General features: G+C 44.6%; 1 protein-coding gene across 3 annotated transcripts in view; it reads right to left on the reverse strand.

Annotated features, from left to right (window-relative positions):
• Positions 1–23,657, reverse strand: part of PLA2G4A (phospholipase A2 group IVA) — a 71,327-nt gene that overhangs the window by 17,729 nt on the left and 29,941 nt on the right. For all 3 annotated transcript variants that reach the window (XM_069022771.1, XM_069022770.1, XM_069022772.1), the window contains exons 5-10: positions 16,993–17,141; positions 14,418–14,531; positions 12,016–12,053; positions 10,148–10,289; positions 4,149–4,285; positions 736–958 (exon numbers count right to left, since the gene is read on the reverse strand). In XM_069022771.1, the coding sequence (XP_068878872.1) occupies positions 736–958; positions 4,149–4,285; positions 10,148–10,289; positions 12,016–12,053; positions 14,418–14,531; positions 16,993–17,141 (803 nt within the window). The remainder of the gene's footprint in view (positions 1–735; positions 959–4,148; positions 4,286–10,147; positions 10,290–12,015; positions 12,054–14,417; positions 14,532–16,992; positions 17,142–23,657) is intronic.

The following is a 23,657-nucleotide window of genomic DNA, read 5'->3' on the forward strand; positions in this document are numbered from 1 at the left end:
AGATAACTAAGAACACCAAATGCACTATGAGGAGGTTTTTCTATTTGCTAACCACCTGTATCTCTCCTGGAAAACATTCTGGAGCCTGCAATCAAAGAAAAGCTGAAGTCATTATGATGCAATAGCACTGACATGTGTTATCTGTAAATAACCACCAGCCTGAGTGCCATTTTTCACTCATGTGTCAGGTTCTGATTTAAACTAAACATCTGTGCATTTGTTTCATCCCTTGGTAAACAGGGTTTCTAACCAACCTCACATAATCATTAACAGCCCTTCAGCATCAGAATTCTGCACATCTGCCACTAAAAGCTGTGTTGCCTCTTTTTCAGTGTTTTAAATTGTTTGAAATAAAACCCACTATCAGTGTACACTCATGAGAGATAGAAGTGTATAAAACACATCTGCAAATCTATTAACACATTTCAATCTTGCCACAAGACCAAATCCAGCTACTGCTCACGTGACTCATTTCAACTCCGAAGTCTGTGTGCCTGATTCAGCCAATCAGGAATTTTCAATAATAGAATACAACAGTGTGAAGCTCTCCTGTTGTCCCTTTTCTCAAAAAACCAAGGGGATCTTTCAAGTACTTTTTTAAGCAAATGCTGTTTTTCTTATAGCAAAATGTGCACCCTTCGTTCAATGTCGCTAAGGTCATTCCAGAAAAAGGGTAGTGGTGGGAATTATGGAAGAGTTTGACAGCTTTAACAGCATCAGAAGCCGAGCACTCACATCGTGGATTAGTGTTTCCCCGATGAGCATCCCGAAGATGTCTGTGAAGGTGACGGGCTGCCCCGAGCTCTTCTTGTTCCACAGAGCCTCGATGTAGCGCTTGACCTTCTGCGGGGTGAGCAGCAGCAGGGGGTTGTGGCTCACGGAGTTCATCAGCTCCTCGTTGATCTCCTTTGGGCCCTTGGCTGGGAAATCCGGGTGGGAATACAGAGTTGACATGTACCTGCAATGGCAAACAGGCTCTGTGAGCATCAAACCTGCTGCAGAGTCAGCTGCCTGAAAGCTACAAATAGCTCATAAATGATTTGATACAATTACTGATTAAATCAGGTTAATTAACTCTCCATTCATACAGGAAATTGTCATTTCCTTTTTCTCAGAGCACAGAAAGCTGAGCAATTTGTTCTAAATATAAGCATAGGATCAAACACGCAACAGGCATTTCCATAATGTGTATGAAGTAAATGATTACAGTGTCCTCATTTTTCCAGACAGAACATCCTAAGCTGAAAGGAGCTCTTCCAGTTGGCATAGCTCAGTTTGGCAGACTGGAGGTCTTAGAAGGACACATGCAGTTCTCTCCCTGTAAGATGCACCTCTCTGCCCTCCAGTTCATTATCACTACTGAAAAATTCCTAAAATATCTCAGTGTATCACAGAATCCCAGAATGGTTTGGGTGGGAAGGGACCTTACAGCCCATCCAGTGCAACCCCTTGCCATGGGCAAGGACACCTTCTACTAGCCCAGGCTGCTCCAAGCCCCGTCCAGCCTGGCCTTGGACACTGCCAGGGATCCAGGGGCAGCCACAGCTTCTCTGGGCACCCTGTGCCAGGGCCTCCCCACCCTCACAGGAAAGGATTTCTTCCCAATTTCCCATCTAAACGTACTCTCTAGCAGTGGAAAGCCATTCTCCCTTGTCCTGTCACTCCATCCCTTGGAAATTGTCTCTCTCCATCTTTCCTGCAGCTCCTTCAGGCACTGCAAGGCCACAATGAGGTCACCCCAAAGCTTCCCTTGTCCAGGCTGAACAATCCCATCTCTCCCAGCCTTTCCTCCCAGCAGAGCTGCTCCACCCCTCTGCTCATCCTGGTGCCTCCTCTGGACTCTTTCCAGCAGCTCCAGGTCCTTCCTGTGCTGGGCCCCAGGGCTGGGGCAGCTCTGCAGGTGGGCTCTCACCTGAGCACAGGAGCACAGGGGCAGAATCCCAATCCCCTTCCTGCTGCCCATGCTGGGGGCTCAGCCCAGGGCCTGAGGGATGGATATCTGGGATGGATATGGCCCCACTTTCCAGGAAATGATGCTTCCATAATAAACTGAAGCACAACAACTACAACCTGTGCAGAGAGTTAATTGACTGTGAGGATGTGGAGAGGCATATAATGAGTTTGTTACTAAGAAACAAGTTAGTTTTACTGCAAACAAAGCTCAGACACACGGGGTCATGCCCAGCCATTTCTGTGACAGCACAACCAACCCTGTCCCACATGGGCTGCCAGGACTTGATCCACGGACTCCAGGTCAGCTCCTGGGTGCAGGGAAAGGGGAATGCAGCTGGAGAAGTCAGCACAAGGTTGAAGCAAGATGGCAGAAAAGCATTGCTCCAAGGTTAGGCATGCAGCTGAGTGGACAAGCAAAAACCTGCCTCTCCCACCAGGAAAGGAATTCTCCACCCTTCAGGAAAAAAAGAAAAGAGAATTATTCCCAAGTGATAGACTGCATGGAAAAGAAAGAAAAGAAAGGGAGTGCCAAGGTGTCAATTTGTTTATTCAACAAGCAAGGAAAGACTGAAGGGTGACATCAGAGAGCAAAAGCAAATTTGTTCAAACACAACTGTCTCCAATCTGTTTCTGACTGCAGCAGTTCAGATAATCTCGCTATTTTAACTCAGATTTTATAGGTTCACATTAGACCAACTACGTATTCACCCTTGGATTTTCCCCAAAGGAGGCCTCATAGCCAGCAGACTGACATCTGTCCTGAGCAGGGAAGGCAAACCCTTCCCCAGAAACACAGGGAATGTTTTAATACCACGTTGCACTATTCCATTGCTCTTCATCCACCTTCTGCTTTTCACAACTGTGACCAAAGTGCATCCATCTCTCAATGGACAGTGATAAATCTGCCCCCACCACCAGTGATAGAAAACTGAGGTTCCAACCTTTTGTAGTCCAATCTAAAGGAGAAACTGACTCTAGTTCACAGACACTTCTGGCATTTAAAAATCTCCTGGCATCCTGAAAGCTTCCCTCTAGTCTGGGAGGGGGGAAGCAAGCTTCACACAATGAAAAATAATTGACAAAAAAACCCCTCCAAGGAATAGAACTGATCATTATCTCCTTCAAGAGTCAACTTTGGAGTTAGAGTATTTGCATGGAACTAAAATTCAGGTGCTTCCTTAGAGCTAAATCAGATGATAAAACTCATCCCAGGCAGACTCCTTGCTCGTTTATATTCCAACAAGTCTTTTCCTCACACAGAAATAAGACCTTTGTATAATCTCATCACTGAGTCTGAAAGGATCCTGGAGGTTTCTGCTCCAGCCTCCTGCTCAATGCAGAGCCAGCTTAAGTCAGATGAGGCTGTGGTCAGTCAAGTTCAGCTTTCACATGAGCCCTGCCTGAGTCAGACTGAGAAGATGACACCATTCCCAGCCTACTCAAGTAAGGATGGCTCAACACATTCCAGTGCTTGGCCACTCTCACTGCAACATAGTTTCCCTAAGAGTTAATCCAATTACTCCTTGTCCTTTCTCTGGGCATCTCCAAAAAGAGTCTGTTTTCTTCACAGCTACCTACCAGGAACTGAAGACAACACTAAGATCTCCCCCATCAATACCTGTGCCTGCTCCTCAAGGCTAAATGAAGTATTTTAAAATTTTAGTATTTTCTAAATTAAACAGTGCCAGTGGGACTGAGACAGGATAATCCACAGTGGGATGCTCTGCAGAGTGGCAGCCAGGCCCTAGACGTTCCCAGTAAATCCACGAGGATTTTACACTGGGTGTAAAACAGAGCAAAAGATCTTTCAGTGATTTTGAGGCACTCTAAAAGCCCTCCCAAAGCATACAACATATTTTGGATTGATATTTTGGGTCATCAGCTTCAAATCACAAGGGATTTTTTTGGTTTTTCACATTTCATCAGGAAAATAAAAACATATTGGGCATTGATATAGAAATACAGGTGCATATGTGTGGCACGTCTTTCCATCCATTCCTGCTCTCAAAGCTCCTGAAGAGCACCTGGAGCCTGAGCTGTCCTTGCCCTTTGGGGCATTCAAAACACCTCCCCCAGCAGACTTGGACGTGTAAAATGTGCTGTGAATTATAACCATAGAAATAAATCAGCTCTCGTGCCAATTCCTTCAGAACTTGCTGCAGAACAGCTGAGGATAACCAAGAGGAAGGCCTTACCAGGTGGATCCGGAGAGCCCAGCAATGTACGTGGCACAGTCCAGGACTCCTGACTCAAAAAGTGCTTTCATGACTCCAGCAAAGCCCACCATGGCCCGGAACCCCCCTCCTGAGCCCAGCACGGCAATCACTGGCACCTGCAGGGATGAGAGCAACACCACCACCACATCAGTGACACGGGACACATCAGGAGCATCCAGTCCAACCCCTGGACACCCCAAGAAGAATTAGAATTTATTTGAAGAAGTCAGCACTTGTAGCAAGATTTCTAAACAAAAATATACTCAGAATTTCTTTAGAACTGTCTGTCCTTCTTATCCACAATCCGAAATAGAGGAGATATTAAATTTAGTTATTACATGAACTGTTCAGTTATAAGACCACAGAGATTTTTAAAGCAACATAAAAACCAGGTTTAATCCAATTCGTATCACTGTGACAGAGCCAACGGCAGTAAAAGTTACTAATGAGAAACAGAACAGAGACAAACAGTATTTTGATTGGGAGTTTAAAAACAAGTTTTATAACAAAAACATCCAGTATTACTACACAGCATGAAGACAGTCTCAATTTTACCACCTCTTTGCAAAAACTACCAGAGAGGTAGCGGGAATGTATGTGGATCTGGACAACTACTCAGCCACCAAGAGAGGAGTGACCAGAACCAGGGATGGTTATTGTGGCACCAGGTTAAAACTGTGTCCACAGGGGTTTATTTTACACTTCTCTCCTTCTTACTGCTCAGCCCTGAAATCCAGGCTGTTCCCCTCAACTGCACAGCTTCCCCAGGTATCTAAAAAGAAGACAAAATAAAATAAAAATTTACTTGCTCCCACCATCACATGTTTTGGCCTAAGCAAAGGGCCCATCTGGTTCCCAGTTTCCAAAACCCAGGAGGATTTTCCACTGTTCAGCGGTGGCAAAGGAACCACCTCTTGGTTGTTACTGAGCATCAAAAGAATCTCACAGCTGTGCAGAAAGCCCCTATCTGATCAAACTGCTAATCTGTCAAAAATCTCCCTGAAAGGCAATTTCAGGTGCCAATAGATGGGATTAGTGATAAAAGGATCCATGTGACTACAGAGTCCTGTTCTTTCTGCAGACTCCATGCTCCAAGCCATGAAACTCCCCTGAGGACTGACCATCACAAGGAAATGCCCATGAACAATGACCAAGGCACTCAAGACATTTCTTGAGGCTTCCACTCCCCAAAACTGCTTATTCTTCATGCAGTGAGATTATTTTGTTACCTCCTTCATAAGTGTTCATAAGCTTTAGTAATAGAAACCACAGGTATTCCCTGGCCCCACATTCGTCGTGCAGCTTCAGAGATAGGGATCTATCCCAAAAATGACACAGCCCAGGGAAGGGTTTGGGATGTGTTTTGTTAAGCCAACGCCCCAATAACGGAGCAGCTGCTTTGAAGGAAGAGCCATGTCAGTAATCACTCCTTAAATAACGTGGGGAAGCTCTGGAAGCTCCTCAGGAGCACTGCCCACTCAGCCTGAGCAGACACATCCCAACAGAGTGGAGATGTCACCTGCAGGTGCGAGCCTGGAGAAAGTATGTGAGAACACTTCCAGAGCACCTCTGCTCCACTCATCAGTGCACAGGCACCAGGGAAAATGGGAGTGTTCCTCCAGAGGCAGAGGAATCCGCTATGGAGACAGGCTGGGAATGTCCAGGAGTCACCAACATCCTTACTGCAATGCTTCCTGGATCCACAGGCACTCTGGGCATCCCAGATTCCTGCATTGGGAAGGGTGGATACAATAAGGGGAAGGTGGATTATGGAATCACAAAATCATTCAGGTTGGAAAAGACCTCCAAGATCATCAGGTCCAACCATCAGCCCAGCACCACCACCATGTTCACCACTAAACCTTGTCCCCAGGTGCCACATCCACACATTTTTTGAATTCCTTCAGGGATGATGATTCCATGACTGCCCTGGGCAGCCCCTTCCAAAACTTTACAGCTTTTTCAGTGAAGAAATTTTCCTTAATATCCAACCGGAATTTCCTTAATATTCTCCCCTGGTACAGCTCGAGGCTGTTCCCTCTCCTCCTGTCCCTGTTCCCTGCAAGCAAAGCCCAACCCCCCCCAGCTGCCCCCTCCTGTCAGGGAGTTGTGCAGAGCCACAAGGTCCCCCCTGAGCCTCCTTTGCTCCAGGCTGAGCTTCCCCAGCACCTGTGCATTGCACAGTAAATAAATAAATCTTTAAAATTATGACAAAAAACAACTGAGGAGAAGCACCTCCTGCACATTTCCACTCATTTATTTCAATACAAGCTGAGCTGCTGCATAAATCAAGTGAGGCAGATTCAGAGTCCTCTCCTGCTCTGCAGAGGAAGCAGGCAGGTTTGTTAAAACAGCTTTTTAGCTCCAATTCAGTTTCCAACGTGTTTAAAGGCACAAAACAGTAAAAACTGAAATGAGGTACACTCATCCTGCAAGTTGCCCTCTAGGATAAATAGGGCAGAGGCAGGGAGGGGGGAAGGAGCTGCAGCCAGAGCACGCAGAACCAAGAACCAGGAAACCATGTCCTGATGAAGAACAGAGAAAGGAGGATACCAAATGCTGCACACTCCTCTACTGAACCCTAAATCCTTTGTACAGAACCACCAGCACATGAGATCACTCAAACCAAAAGGTTCTTAATCATATCTTCCAGTAATCAGGCAAGAAAAAACTAAACCATACTAAATCTTGTTTTGGGAACAAGTGGCGCTGATGTTTTTATCCAAATGCCCTGGAAACACAGTGCACAAAATCTGAATATCTGTGTCAGAAAAAAAATGCCATAGGGCACACAAATGATTATTAAAAAATTGTTCTGCAAATCCAGTTTGTAGAGAACTACATGCTTTCTTTAGAAGATCATGGTATTTTTAGAAAATTGCTTGAAGAAACAAAAATTATAAAAATAAACTGAGCAACAATGAAAGTATGAGAAATCTCTGTGTTTCCAGAATGTGCCTAAGGATTAAGTCAGGAAATTTTGGAACTACTCACTTCTCCATCCAGACATGTATAATGAATTCAGAGGCATTAAGAGTCTCCCAGCATCCCTGCAAAGCACAAGCTGCTCAAGAGATAAAGCAACTTGGGTGAACTTTGAGTAAGTGACTTGTCCAAGATTAAACAAGGCCCACAGACAACTGAGACTACTCAATGTCTCCCAACTTCATGTTAAGACTCCAAACATCCAATAAATCCTCCTGCTATCTTCCATCTCTAGCAATAAAAGTAAAACTGCAGTTTAATTTGAACAAAATGGGTTTTTTCATTGCTGGAAACAGATAAAAATTCTGACAAGTCAGCTTAGAAATACACACTTGGCATAAGAAAAATGGGAGGATAGCTACAGCTACTGTCTGGGAAGATGCAATTGAACTGATAAAATTTCAGTATTGGAGACAGTGAGGGATACCAAGGGAAGATGATGACACAAAGAATAAGAGATCTTTCCTATCCTTTGCCATAATTCATGCACAGATACCACCTGCATGGAACTGAGACCTGAGGCACTGAGTATCACTCCAGTTCCAACTGGAGCTTGGCAGAATATCCACATCCTTTCTGAGGAAGATCCTATTCTGCTCTAGGTCACACCAATGCCCCACTGACAGATTACCTACTCTGATAAGATCTGCATGTGTTAAGATTAAAATAACTGAACTGAAAATTAGGAAACCTTGAAAATGTTCCTTCACAATACACACAATTTATCTCACTCCAATTAAAATATGTACAATACATCAACAATGAAATATTTACCACCTACCCAAAACTTAATGGAAATTCAAAAGATACTCTTCAGTGTTGGTTGCAAAAGAGTGTCACATTCTGCTTATATTAAAAATGCACAAAAGGAATCAATGCCAATGAAGGAATCAACCCAGATTAATTTGTGGACTCTGTTTATTGCTTGTGTCTTGGGGTGACCTTATGATGTGTATCCCATATCACTGCCTATGCCCAGAAATTAATTTTTGTGCCTCTCTATGCCTCTAAACTGAGCCTGAGAGGGGGAAGGGAAAAAAACTGAGCAAAACTTTCTCAAAGCAGTTTGCAGCTTGTTCAAGGTCACATAAAGATAGCAGGTTTTTTTTTCCCCAGCTGCGGCAGGGGAGCGAGGAAGCACCCGGCCTGCTGGGTTCCAGTCAGCTTTTGGCCAGTTGTTTTCAGTTTCTGGTTCTCCGGAGAGAGAGAGACTGAGAGTTGGACTTTGCTTTTCCTTCTCTGGAATTCCGGATTTTCTCCCTTTGCTACTGGACTGCTTTCAACCTCAGAGCACATCGGGAGGACTTTCCATCGGGCACAGAGGGCCTGGCCCTGGCCCAAGCCCCAGCGCCGAGGAGATCAAAGGGAGGACTCTGACGCTTTCCCAGACTTTTCCTCCACAGTGAAAGATTTTACCATTTCACCTCATTTTCCTTTCCCGTGTGTTTGTTAAATAAATAGTTTTATCTTCTTCAATTTCCTTCAAGGAAAATTTATTTTTTTTTCCCGAACCTGGTGAGGGAGGGGTGGTTGTGCCTTCTCTCAGAGGATATATTTCTAAATTTGGCCAAACCGGTACAAATGTAGTGTTCTCCTAATTCTTATCTCACAGAAGATAAACAGTAATGAGTATTTTAGACCAAACCACTACACTAAATTGGTGTTTCTGCCCGGTTACAAACCCAACCCGTGACAGCTTGACACCCCCACAGGCACGAAGTGTTCCTGTCACAATTCTGGGAGCAGCACAGGAGAGGGAATGGGTAAGGAAGGAAGAGGATGGAAAAGCTACAACAAAATAAGTAGATCTGGACCAAATGGATTCTTAATTCACTCTAAATAATGCAGTGTTTTATGAAATCACTGAAGAACTCAGTAGGATCTGGCTCCTCTCCTCACTGTGGTGTGAGGTGCTGGCATGGGGTGCCTAGAGAAGCTGTGGCTGGCTCTGGATCCCTGGGAGTGTCCAAGGCCAGGTTGGAGCAACCTGGGATAGTGGAAGGTGTCCCTGTCCATGGCAGGGGGTGGCACTGGATGATCCTTACAGTCCCTTCCCACCCAAACCATTCCCTGATTCTGTGATGTGACCCAAGCCAGCATCAGCCCACTGAGATCTGCTGGCTTCCCTTCCTCTTGGCTTGGTTCAAAGCAACAGCAAGTCAAGGAAAGCTGTACTTTCCCATGTTTCAAAGAAATAAAACTTCATAGCCCTAATCCAGTAAAACTGGCTCAAGGAAAACAAGGAAGGAAAGAAATAAACTAATTTCCAAGCTGACTCTAAATTTAAACCAGCTCATTTCCTGCCTACTCTTTCAGAGATGAAGGTCATAGAGCATGGGATGGGTAGTGGGCATGCAGGGGCACATTCTGTGCTGGTTGAGTGCCCAGAGCCACTGCGGGATTCAGCAGATATTTCGCACACCCTGAGGCACTTTTCAGATGGCAATCTCCCCTCAGAGCCAACACCTTCACAACGTCTGGGATTCAAACAGGAAAAGTTGGAGCAGTTTGTTTAGAGGGCCGATGAATCACAGAACCCCTGAATGATTTGGTTGGGACATTAAAGCCCATCCAGTACCACCACAATGCCACCCCAGGGACACCTTCCACCAGCCCAGGCTGCTCCAAGCCCCATCCAACCTGTCCTTGGACACTTCCAGGGATCCAGGGGCAGCCACAGCTTCTCTGGGTACCCTGTGCCAGGGCTTCACCCCCTCACAGGCAAGAATTTCTTCCTAATATCTGATCTAAATCTCCCCTTTTATAGTTTAAAACTGTTCCCTCTGGTCATAATCTTTAATCTCTATCTTTAGAGCCAAGAAAAATTACTCTCCAGGCTAAACATTGTATGTTCATAGAGGAAAAGAATTTTTACTATCTACAATCTTTCTACATCGAACTCTTCCACCTCGCACACCTCATTCCTTCCTCTCACAGGCAAATGAAGAATTCCGAAGGGGATGCTAATCCTGATGGGAACTCTCCAAACTTACATCACGGGAAGTGGTCAGGTTCTGGCTGTTCTCCTCCCCTAGAAAGGATTTGATGCTGTGCATGATGTTGTCTCTGCGCTGCTGCCGGAACCTCTTCTCCTCATCGCACAGGGCCATGCTGAACCGCAGGTCCGTCGAGGAGCTGTTTGGAAAAGGGACAGGCTGCTACAAAAGGCTCAGCTCCAAACAGGATCACAAACAGCACCGTGGGAAGTGAGCAGATATGAGCAGAAATTCCTCATTCACTTACATAAGATGAAATGAAATTGTATTTCTCATGTGACGCCATTCATCAGCTCTGGAGTGATGGAGGCAAAGTACAACACATCTTTGAGACATCCATTTTATATAGAACTCATTAAAAGGAAATAATTAAATACAGCAAGCGAGTTCTCCACTCACATACAATTATAAATCTTACAGCACAGATCATATTGGCACGCCACAGAAAAATCTAAGCCCCCTTCTCTGTATTTTTCCCCACATTGTGGGATAAAAAATGTACACAAGCCTGTGTAAGGATCTCAGTGCTGTACATAAATGAAGGTACAACTTCAGCTGCCACTTCTCATGGACAGCAGAGAGGAGTGGACAAATCCACCTGGTACCCACTGAAAAGCACACAATGGTGAAATGGATCCATTTAGGCTCAGAGAATGATTCCCCAGGTTTTTAAAAAAACCCAGTAAGTAATAAAATAATAGAATTAAGAAAGGGGGGGAAAAGACTCCCTAGAAGCAATGTTCCATGAAGATATCCACAATCTGCATGGCTATCAGGGAATAGCAGCAGAACTTGATAAGATCCTTTACATTTCAAAGCCTAAGGAGAAGACACAGCCAAGCATGTTCTGTTTATTTAATGTCAGAGATATGAAATACTTGTAATGTACAAAGCCTGGCTGGTTCAGGGTGGTCTCAACCACCCACAAATGCATTTTCCTAGTACAACAGGATGAGCAGAAATTATCCCCGGGGAATGTTTGTCAGTCTCTGGAGTTATCAGGAAAGAGTTTAACTTTTACAGTGGTCCGTGGTGCTATTTATAGTTACAGACAAAAAACGACTCCTTAAATGCCTTGCTCTCAGAAAATCATTTTTAGACTTAAAATACATTTTTCTGATTATGCCTCAATGTGATTTTTGGTCTTTCACCATGATAGGTGAAGAATGAGAGAGAAAGGCAGCTAGAGAGGGAAAAAAAAGGGACAAATAAAGGTAGATATCTGCTTAGCTTTTACATGGAGAACTCCTGGCCTTAATCTTCACCTTTGCCTTCAGCGCTGTGTGGTATTTACATTTAAATACATTTTAGGGGCTCTGTAACAGCAGTCATAGATGCTGGAAGTTAATGTGAGAGGCCAAGTTCCCAGAGAAGGTGAAACAGTGAGGATGAAGCTGCACCTCAGCGAGGTCTGTGGGTTTTTTTAGGGACAAAGCCCTCGAGAAGAAAAGCCCTTCACATAAATCAGGCTGAGAGATTCACACGGGATGGCCTCACTCCTGCAAACATTTGGAAGGGTCATACATCTTAGTCCCAGCAAGGATGTTTAGTCAATGACAGAATTACAACATGAAAATAAACTTCAGTTGTGAAAGTTCCTCATTTTTACAGTAGCTGGTATTTCTACACTACAACAAGGAATTTTTGCACTCTACCTCACATGTTTTTAAGAAAATCCCAACAGGGTGGGACTCTTGGGGTGTCCTGTGCAGGCCAGGAGTTGGACTTTGATGATCCTTGTGGGTCCCTCCAATTCAGGATATTCTGTGATTCCATGAAAATTTTAATGAACAATTTAAAATAAAAAAATTCCTTTGCTGCTGGTGTATTTTAACCCTTTTTTTTTTTAAATATGAGATACTCACCATACCTCCAGAGACAATTCCAAAGTCATTTCTGTGACCTAAACAAGGAATATTTAAATATGGTTACAGCACTTAGAGAGGGAAAACCCACAAACACACCTGGAACATCAACTACTACTGTCAGAATTTTTCTTTTTTTTTTCCTTCACTTTTTTTAAAAAGGAGGATATTTTTGGCACATGGGAATGAGATTCTTCTCTATGGATTTTTTTTAAAAGCACACAGTGTGATTCCAAAATACACCACTAGCACTGAATAGAGTGGAAAATGATGGTAAGTGCTGACTTTCATTCCTCAGATCCCACTGTCTTGCCTTTCTTGAACTGCTAATCCCTTTCTGACAGTGCTACTCATTTCTGTCCTGAGGGGATCTGATTCTCTTCACCCACTTGTGGCTGGCAGGAGAACCAGGGGATCACATCCATCTGCCACCTGTGTGAGGGAATCACTGCTCTGTGTTCCACAGCAGCCACCAAGCGCCTTTCCACAGCTAAACATGCCTTAGCTAGCAGTCAGGAAGGGTGGTTGCTTACAGCTTGCTGAAAGATGCAATGAATGTCACTGCACAATGGCTTCACTTGCCAACCACACTGAACTCCCTGGCCACAAGCTAGGATTGGCCTTTCACAGAGCACTGAAAGGGCTGCCTGCAGGCAAGAAGTTAAAAAATTATGATTAAAGCACCAGTTCCCCGTCAGGCACAATCCAGGAGTACAAGGGTGAGGAACTAAGACAGAATGGAGAGGTATTTTCTGCTCCCCAGACTCTCTCCTGTGCAATGGCCAGGCTGGAGGAGTGTGACAGACTCAGCGTGTCCTCCACCTAAAACCAGATTCTCCTCCTCACCTGGGGCATGTGAGCACCAGGCATGGAGCTACAACACCCCAGACTGACCCTCAGACAGCAGTGAAGGACGTGGGATGCAAAGCTGCCTCTGACTCAAACATCCAGGCCCAATTCCTGAAACAGGAATTGCAAATGAGGCAGAGCATGAGCAAGCTGAGGGGAAAAAGAAGAGGCAGAGAAACAACAAAGGGAGGACAAGAACAAACACAGTGAAGAGTTACCAAGGAAGAACTTCAAAGGCAGGGAAGCAATTACATTATTCCCCACCTGGTATTACTAATTTAGAAAGCACTCCTGAAACCATGCAGTGATCCAATGCTTACAAAAATGCATGCACATGAAACAAACCCTTGGAGGGAAGCATTCCAATAGGGAGATATCATGGCTTTTCTATACCTTACCCAGACTGCCACAGACATCTCAGCAATACATGCTATGTACACATCGGGTTCAACCTGACTTCATCTCCCCTTAACTATTTGCTTATAAATTTCAGTGTGTATTTGCTTTTTTTGCACTGTTTTTTTCCCTATGACTCCCTACTAATCTTTGCTAAATGCTGATGAGAAGTTAAAGCAAGGCAAGGCCTTGTACTAATGGAATGAGCTTTCTGAACTGTGTTTGCAAAATGTATTCATCAGTTCTTTCTCACTGCCCCACCTCATGCCTGGGAGAACCAGGACCTGTACTCAACCCATGCTCCAGAAGTCCAAGAGCCACTGAGACACTTAGTGAAATAAAAATGCAGAAACTTCAAACAATGCAGTAATTTTAAAAAAGAAAAATAATGGAGGGTATCAAAATTCCAACTGCCCTAAGGCTATGCCAAATTAAATGTTAAAACTAACATATGAAACTCTCTGGTTTCCAATAAATAGGCCTTTAACCAGTTATTTGCTGTAACTACGCTTTTAAAGTTGTACCACATGGAAAAGAGCAGAGTGGTGACAAATCAAGATCTCTCATCATAAAATTAACTACAGCCCAAACCAGCAATGCAGATGCTATTTATACATTTTAATACATGCAGAACAAGCTCAATTCCACCCAGATTTAGCCAGGAGTTACTGTGCAGGCAGACAAGCCCTGCTCAAATGACTCCATCTTGTTTGCAGACGCGTTAAAAGGGAATAATCCAATTACTGCATCATTGCATGTTAACCAGGGCTGTGTTACAACAAGCCACTTACAGAAAGTGAAACATGTAATAATAAAAGAATTCCTTCAGCTTTCTGGAAGCCACAGGCAGCAGCAGGAGGGGCAATGCACTGACCAGCAAACTCTGAGTAACCTCACACTCAGGCCATAAGAATAAACTGCATCAAGTAAGGAAGAAACTGCTTTTGGCAAAGAAAGTTCCAGACTTCTAGAGAGGATTCTTTCAGCAGGGACACCAAGGCATTCAGTGGCACTGTTTTGCTTAATTCTCCTCTCAGCAGGGCTGTGAGAACATAATTAAGGTTTAACAGTGTCTTTAGGCTCCGTGTTTATCCATGGGCAACAGTGAATGCTCAGAAAACTTCTGACCAGGGCAAAGTCATGAATGTCCAACTTACGTCATTGAAAGTTAACTGGACCTCCTTCTTCTCTCCCAGTTTCAGAGAAGAGATGGGAAACGTGGATGTGCCAAGAGTCTCATCCATAACATAGTTGGCATCCATGAGAGTAACCTGGAAGAGATATCTGGGTATTCAATTCTACTGCAAGAAATACCTTTTTCATTCCATCAAACCTATTCCTGAAGTAAAAAAAAATACATATATATGGAAAAAGAATGGGCCTGACCCAACCCAGTCAATGCCCAGTGCCAACAGACATTTCTTTTAAACCAGGATAAGCTCATGGACAGTGGAGGTGTCACTTCAAGGAACTGAATTGAAGGAGTACACCAGGATTATTCATGAAGGGATGTTCATCCCAGCACCTTTCTGGCAGCAAATCTCACGATCTTTCTAATACCTTCAAATTCTACATATAAAGCACAGTACCTTTACATTTCCAGTAAGTAAAATTTCCCTGTGGAGAAACTAGTATAATTTTAACTGTGATAGGCCAAAAAAAACATCCAGCAACTTTTCAGAGAAGATGGAATCCACACACCCCAGCCTTGACTCTATAGACCAAGATTTGCAGTGATTTGGCAAAGAGTGCAGCATTCCATTTTACACAAAGCTTCTCTCTGTATCCAGCCAGACCTTCAAGTCTCTTCTCAAATCTTTCATGCTGGAGCACAGGCCTTTCCAAAATGTGATAATACCCAAAGATGCATGTGGATATGGCAGAACACCATCCCATGCTTTTGCTCTAATCCATGTGGATCTAGGTCTAGCAGACTTTTTTTGTCCCAGTGGCTGCCTTCCAAGTCCTCAAGTAAGATAGTCAGAAAGAATTTCAAATTATCATTTACACATCTCCAGACTCATTTGACTTATGGTTTTTTTCCATTTTATGGCATTATATCTTCTAAAATACACATGTTCATGGCTTGGTCTGTATCTTTTGTATAAAACAAAAGGAGTCAAGATACAATCACTTGAATAATTAGTTGCTACATCTGGGATCAGCCTCTTCTCAGCTATAAAGAATCTTCTTCATCCTGTGCCACAAGCAACCCTTTGAAATTATGAATTCTCCTTATTTTAGGACAGAGCTCATTATTTTAATGGTACATTGCTCTGTTTCCTTGCAGAACTTTATGCCCATTCCTGCAATCTCTGAGCGCTGTCTCTTAAAACCAAAAGCAAAAACTTCTTAGTGGGATTTTGAAGAGCTGCTTCCACTTCAGAGGGAAAACTGCACTTGGGATAGAATTAAAGATGCAGATTAGAACAATCCAAGGAGTCACAAGGATTGTGGCGTATGAGCTTCTGAATTCACAGAGGGTTTGGGTGAGGAGGTGACTTTACAGATTTCTGACACTGTACTCCATTGCAGAATCTTGTCTACATTACCAGGTCCACAATTAACCCTTATTAAATGTTATCATCTATTCTTGGTAGGCAATTTTCATGGAACTTCATTGCACTAGCTCAGAACCAGCAACAGCCTTTAGTTACTGTAAAGACACATTTCCAATTTCTACCTATAATCCATCCTGCTGTATTTGTGATTTTCGTAATTTTATCCTTTCAAAACCCTTAAACCAAATTTTGTCCTCAACAAATTCAAACATTCCTAGGGAAGCTGCCTAAGTGTAAGGGAGGGCTCAGAGCAGGGCCCAGACTCCGCTCTCGGGGGCCCAGCAATGGCACCAGAGGAACAGGCAGGAACTGATGTCCAGGAAATTATTGTGAATTCCCTAATATCTTTTGTCTCTAGTGCAGGATGCAGGTGATAGTTCTTCATGATCCACCAAGCTGACACCATGGGTGTAATGCCCAAACTGTAGAGCCTTCCCCAGGAACACAGGGAGCTAGTAGGAAGCACAATTCCCTTTCAGACCCAAGGTCTGATGGTCACAAGGAAAGCTCAAGGAAAACCTTCACAGGCTGCAGCCTCTGTCCCAGCTGGCCAATTTAGACTGAAGTCTGTAAGATTGGGTCAGAAGAGAACAGATGTCAGGGCCATCCTCTATGAAGAACAGAGCTAACAAATGACTAGAGCTAACCTTAAATCCTTGCCATGCCCACTTAGACCTAACATTCAGCTCTTGTGCACAGCCTGGAGAAGTTTAACACACTGAGACTGAACAGTGGCTTGGCCAACAAGGCTGCACATGGAGTGGTCCCCAGAAGAGCCCTGGGTGGGCTCCAGGCAAGAAGGACAAGCAGAACCAGCCTTTGGCTTTGTCTCCCTGGGCAGACACTTGACTTAAGCCCCACCTATTCCCTGTCCATAAGAGCTGAATCGGGGTAGGAAGAAGGGAGTAAATACTCCATGGCTGATGTGAGGAATAACAAGCTACTGTCCCTCAGGAGCTGTCCAAGAGATGACTCACAGGCATATCTTGTAATACCTCTCCAGGCTACTCCTTGAATAATTCAATTTATCCAATACCTCTTGCTTAGCACCATGGCTAAACCCAGATTTAACGTTTTAAACAAAGGGGTAATCTTGAGACATCAGACGCCACATGCGTGTAAGCCACTGTTATTTTACCCTTCATCTTCCCAGCTCAGCCATGGGATTTACCTCCAGAACATTCTCCAGGTTGGGGTCCAGAATGAACTCGAAGGTCTCGTTCCACATGGGGTTGACGTCGTTGTTGAAATGCTTGGTTCTCTTCCTGCAGTCGGGGGCGGTGGGGATGAACAGCTCCACGTAGGGATCTGGAGTGTCAACTGTGCAGCAGAACACAGGTCAGGCAAGGGAAAACACCAGCCTGGGCTGGAGTAATAGATACAATTGTGTGAAACCACAGATCCCCTCATGGTCAAGGACAGAAGGATAAGCAACTCTGTAAGTTACATAAATGTAATGACAGGAATGATACAATGATATCAACAATTCCCCCAAGAGAAACATTAGGTTTCTAGGAGGAGAGGGGAAAAGCCTTAAGCAAACAGAATGGTACAGGGACTGAGTCAAGTTTATTGGGAATATGCAAAAGTCTGGCAGGCAGCGGTAAGTGTTTGTAAAAGCTTTTACTTCTTCCTCTCTTTCTAGCCTTTAGTGGCTTTGGCTCGAGTCACAGCAGCAAGTATCCCACAAAACAATGAAAACAAGCAGTCTGCTGTGGGTTTTGGATCCTCTTTCACATTTGCTGGTTTGGGAATGATGGAGGAAATCAGTCACAGCACTGCAGTGCTGCACACAGCAGAAGGAGTGCTCAGCTCTGAAACACTGCCACCACCACAGCCCTGGGGAGTCAGCACAGGATCAGGACCTTATTTACACAGTATGTTTGAACAACAAGTGCGCAGAACCCCAACAGGAAACAGAGATACGGCAACTGCAGCTGATAGGAATTACCAGTGGGGGAAAAGGAAACATTGGCAAATCCCATTGGATATGTCTAAAAATAGCTATTCCTGAGAGCACAGAATGCAGCCCTAAAAATTCACTTTCTAACAAGATAAAGCATGCAGGGGTTTTCTGTACAATGAGACTTTTCTTTGTGTCAGATTGGGCCAGGGCTCCAATGCTTCCCAGGAGAGCAGGGGAAGTTATTTCTGTGGTTGTAGTGGGTCACCAAAAGCCTCCTATTCTGCTGTGGTAGAACACCCACATATTTCCAGCACAGAATCAAGGAATTACAGAATATCTCTTGAGCTGGAAAGGATCCACAAGGATCATCAATCCAACCCCTAGCCCTGCACAGACACCCCAACAATCCCACCCTGTGCATCCCTGGCAGCGGTGTCCAAACACTCCTGGAGCTCTGGCAGCCTTGGGGCCGTGCCCATTCCCTGGAGAGCCTGGTCAGTGCCCCAGCACCCTCTGGGGGAAGAACCTTTCCCTGAGATCCATCCTGACCCTGCCCTGGCCCAGCTCCAGCCAGTCCCTGGGTCCTGTCCCTGTCACAGAGAGTTGAGATCAGAGCTGTCCCTCAGGAGGAAGCTGAATCCTCTCTTCCAAGTTTGTCCCCTGGTTTAGTGAAATGTTACCAAGCAAACCAATGCCCACCACAAACAGGAACCTATTTCTTACATGCTTCTTTTTGAAAGAGATTAAATCCTATTACTAGGAAAAGCAAGTCCGAACATTCCTCCTTGTACACACTTTAAGTCCAAAGATACTTTTTTCAGCAAAGCCAAATTTTAGAAACTCTTGGAGTTCAATAAAACCTTATTCATGAGATTCCTGAGGCCCAGAGACATTTCTCCCTCCTGCTGGAAGAAGAAGGAAAACAGGAAAACAAAGGAGTTGGATAATTTAAAATCAAATCTGTCTTTTGGGGAAAAAAAACCAACCTGACCAAACAACCAAAAAAAGGGCTTTTGGAAATCACTCAGGAGGTTCTGAATGTGTCCCCAGGCACATCCTATTCAATTTTATTCTAATGCAACTTCTCAGGAGTTTCCCACTGTGCTCCATACCTGGGGGCTCAGCTAATTGCTACATTGAGGTGGTCTCAGTGCTCCTTGAGTAATGAACAAGCAGCTATTTAAAGCTGGGGATCAGTGTGGAAAGCCTTTAAATAGCAACCTTTATTAGCTAGTGAGGAATTATGTCTGATCTTGTCTCTTCTTTGTGGGCAGGGGAACTGGGGGATCAAGCCCCAAGTCTTTCCTCACCAGGCAGATGTTCCAACTTGCCAACTTTTCCATTAGTTCCTTTCAACTACTACACAAAGTAGTAGCTACAAAAAAAGAATCAAGAATCAAGAGAAATAAGGCCCTTTGAAACCAAAAATCCATGAAGTGACAAGGTGTCATTTGCTAAGTCTTGATATCCAGCATGACTTTGGCAATGAACACCCAGGCTTGCTCTGCCAAGAGACTAAATTTGCCTACAAAAACCTGGATTTTAGCCAAAATCCTGATGGCTGAGCAGAGTTCTGGGCAAAACATCAATGGCTCCCTCTCCATTCAGTTTTTCATGTGATCAGCCCCAATTCTGTTACAAAAGTCTAATTGTTCTTACCAACACAAACAGCAAATGGTTTCATATCCATATTTAAAACCCCAAAGCATGTGGAAACCCCAGACCTGCAAATCCATTACTAACTTCCTATCAGGCAAACCCTGATAAGTGTTGAAACAGAAACTAAACCCAAGGCATGGATCAACTAAACTTGGAAAAATCAGTCTTGGTAGTTCAGTCTTGCCAAGTCACCTCACTCCATGCCTTCATCAGCTTTTTAACCCAAGGCAGAGATTTAATCACCTGCCCTTTCATGTTTGAAACTTTATTTGGAGCTATTTTCAGTTAAGAAAATGAAAACCTATTATTTTTTAACTTCCTTCTTCAGATGAGGAAAAAATATACTGGAAGACTGCTTGCTCTGATTAAGATATTGCTATAAGCTATAGTAAATACTTTTTTAAGCTATACCATATTAATTAAAACCTCACTCCTTGGATGGAAACCAAAAACTACCAACAACGTGGCAAGTAACACAGAAGTATTCACTTAATGTATTTCAAAACATTCAAGTTATCAAATGCAGATGGAACAGCCAGCGTGCACCCTCGGCGTGGATGTTTTCATTGCTGCCCAGGCTTCTGCTAATTGATTTGCTACGTAATGTTAAAAAAACTAAGCTGAAAATATAAGTAAAAATAGCTTGATCACCACTGTTATCACAGAATCATGGAATGGTTTGGGGGGGGAGGGACCTTAAAGCCCATCCAGTGCCACCCCTGCCATGGGCAGGGACATCTTCCACCAGCCCAAGATGCTTCAAGCCCTGTCCAACGTGGGCTTGGACACTGCCAGGGATCCAGGGGCAGCCACAGCTTCTCTGGGCACCCTGTGCCAGGGCCTCAGCACCCTCACAGGGAACAATTCCTTCCCAATATCCCACCTAACCCTGTTGTCTGGCAGTGGGAAGCCATTCCCCATTGTACTGTCCCTCCAGGCCCTTGTGCCAAGTCACTCTCCAGCTCTCCTGGAGCCCCTTTAAGCACTGGAAGGCTGCCATCTATATTTTGATTTTAAAAGGAAGAATTGTTATGGTGTATGGGTCAAAAGCTGATGTTTAATCATGACAAGAGACTTATCCATGTCTGAGAATTATCTCTGTCTGAGCCTGATGACCCTCAAGGTCTTTTCCAGCCTTAAGGATTCTCGGTAGAGGCAGCACTGTCAGGGAATTGCTCTTTTGTTGCAGCAGCTGCCTGAGATACCAAGCACAGCCTCCTGAGCAGCAGCACCTGGGGGAATTTGCATTTGTTCCCAGGACACTTCTGAGGAAAGCAGAGTTTCTGTGCAGCTCAGCCCTGCTCGGGCTGTTCCTTATGCAAGCGCTGCCACTCCATCCCCATTTCTCAGGAACAAGGCAGGCTGAGCTAACAATTAAGCCAAGTATCTCAAACCCTACCTGCACACTAAAAAAACACAATTAAGGCTTTCAGCACTGATGCCAACGAGGGTCCTGCAATTAGCAGCTTGGAGCTCAATGAAGTCTCCGGGTAATTAACAAAATGTTGGTGATAATTCAGATTTACGGCCCCTCCCCACGCAAGCTCCAGGGGCTGAAGACACACATCCAATAACAAGAGCAGAGTCAGCATCTCCACTACTGTTTTTAAACTGCTGCCTTAGGAATGGCTGAGAGGTAGAAAGTAAGGATTCACTGACTTTTCCTCCTTTGATTTATCTCCTGGTTAACTCATGGCTAAAGGATTCTCCCCTTAAATTACATTATGAATCACCAAGTGAAACACACAGTGGACAGTAATAAGGGTCAAACATTTTCACAGTGAAAAATGAGTAATGCTTTAAGCAATCTGGCTATTAAGGAAACCTGTAAAATTTTCTGCAGTGACTGGAAACTATTTGATCTTATGTTGTTAGTCTGGTGAGATGGATGTCATCAGGCCTCCATATTAATATGATTAATATTACAGATATATGATTTATATTTCAGTCATTCCAATTTCAATTACTTCAACAGCATAATTACCAAAAAGAAACTATAGAAAGCCTGTTCAAATATAATACTGCTATACACATATATATCTCAAAATAAAAAGTGGTAATAACGCTTAATTTATCCACCACTAAGTGCAATCCCATTGATAAAAACCTACTACATGCCCAATGACCAACTTTGTGTATTTCCCACCATTTTTTGGCTTGCTGCACTATAGTACAACTTGTTTAGCACATGCAGCTGAGCAGCCTGGCTGAGGTCAAGCCAATAATGGGAATTGCTGGATGACCTCTCTTTTGTCCAAGGAGAAGGAAGCTAAACAACAATAGAATTTCTATTCAAATTGTGAATTTTGTGGGGCCTCACAGTGGCACGGAACTATGAGTTGGTGTCTCTGCCATTGACAAGAGAAAAAGTAATGGATTTTAAATTCATGGGTTTTCCCAGTTTCATGTGATTTCTCAGTTTTTAAAAAGGGAATTCTTAAAAACTGTACTTATCAATAAGTGTCCCTCCAACCATGGAACAGATACTTGAGATGCTCCACACAAATCCACAGTCTAACAGTAATGCAGATGCCAGGAGATCTGCCAGAAGGCCACAGCAACCTAAAAACCCCAGGAATACTCACTGCTGCTTGTGTTTAAGGCACCACAGAGAATGCCAGGGCTGGTGGCTTTGGAGATTTTGCAAAGGGGTGATGCAGTGCCAGATTTCATGAGCGGAAGGTGACTCCAAGGGAAGTAAGGCAGCTCTGAAGCAGCAGCTATGCTTTGAGAAATACTGGGATTAGGTAACACCTTCATTAAAAATTATTCGTGCCTTTTATGACAGTGCTTTTAATCTCTGGCGTTATTTCAGTGGAGGGAAGAACCAGCTCCCAGCACAGGCACTGCACTATCACCCAGTTCACTGGTGCAGGACACCACTGCTTCCACTGATCCAGCCTTGAAAGGGTAAAAAAAACTCAAACAAGTCTGCTTTTGGTCAAACCACATTTGTAGAAGTGCCGAGAGCGAAGAAACACTGCCTTCTCTAGGTTATCTGTACAGGCCTCTTTGCAGATACACCCTGAAAAGTGACTGAAGCATTAAGCAAAATAACATTTTTCTAGTAGTGTGCCAGAGTCTAAGGGGTTTAGGGTTTTTAAATTCATTTAAATGCCTAGTTCTCACTGTTAAACCAGTGAAACCTGTCACTCCATGTGTTGGTTTTGCAGGGCCTGGTTTTGGGTAGTGTGGGGGCCACAGAGGTGGCTGCTGTGAGAAGCTGCTGGGAACTTTCCCCATGTCCGACAGAACCAATCCCTGGTGGCTCTGAAGATGGACAAGCTGCTGGCCAAGGCTGGGCCAATTACAGAGGCTGGTAACACCTCTGTGATAACAGATTGAAGAAGAAAATCAGAACAGTGTGCACGGACAGTTTTTTCCTGGCCAGAGAAGAGGAGGAAGTGAGAACACCTGAGGGGAACAACACGGAGGCACTGGAGTCAGTGGAGAAGGAAGGGCAGGAGGTGCTCCAAGTGCTGGAGCCAAAATTCTTCTGCAGGTTGTGGTGAAGACCATGGTGAAGCAGCTGTGCCCCTGCAGCCGATGGGAATCCATGGGGGATGCAGAGATCCACCCACAGCCCGTGGGGATCCATGGGGATGCAGACATACATCCGCAGCCCATGGGGGAGGTGTCCATGCCAGAGCAGGTGGATGCCTGGAGGAGGCTGTGCTCCAGTGGGAGACCCGATGGAGAGAGGGTGCCCTGCTCCCAGGCTGGAGCAGCCTGGCCTTGGAGGAGTGCACCCCGTGGAAGAGTGACCCACGCCGCAGCAGGTTTGGCAGGACCGCTGCTCGTGAGAGTGGACCCACGCTGGAGAAGGTCACGGAGAACTGTCTCCCGTGGCAGGGACCCCACGGTGCAGCAGGGGAAGGGCTCCTCTCCGTGAGCAGTGGAAGAAAACCTCCTGTGGCAAACTGAGCAAACCCCCAGGCCCTTTCCCCTGTGCTGTCGCTGGGAAGGAGGGAGGGCTTGGGCAAAGAAAAGGTGTTTTAAGGGCTTGTTTTAATTCTCATTATCCTCCTCTGACTCTGTTAGTAATAAATTCACTTTGTACCTCTAAGCTGAACCTGTTTTGCCCTTGGAGTGTTTTCTCCTGGTCCTTAACTCAACTCCTGAAACCTTCTTTACATTTTTCTCTCCTCTGCCCAGCTGTGGCAGGGGAGGGTCAGTGAGTGACTCTCATGGGTGCCTGGTGTTTAGCCAGTGTCAAACCATGACGCTCCACCACCAAAGACACGAGCAAGACAGAAGGAGGCCTGGCTCAA

Source organism: Aphelocoma coerulescens, chromosome 8, assembly GCF_041296385.1.
Source record: "Aphelocoma coerulescens isolate FSJ_1873_10779 chromosome 8, UR_Acoe_1.0, whole genome shotgun sequence".
In the NCBI taxonomy this organism is placed as follows: Eukaryota; Metazoa; Chordata; class Aves; order Passeriformes; family Corvidae; genus Aphelocoma; species Aphelocoma coerulescens.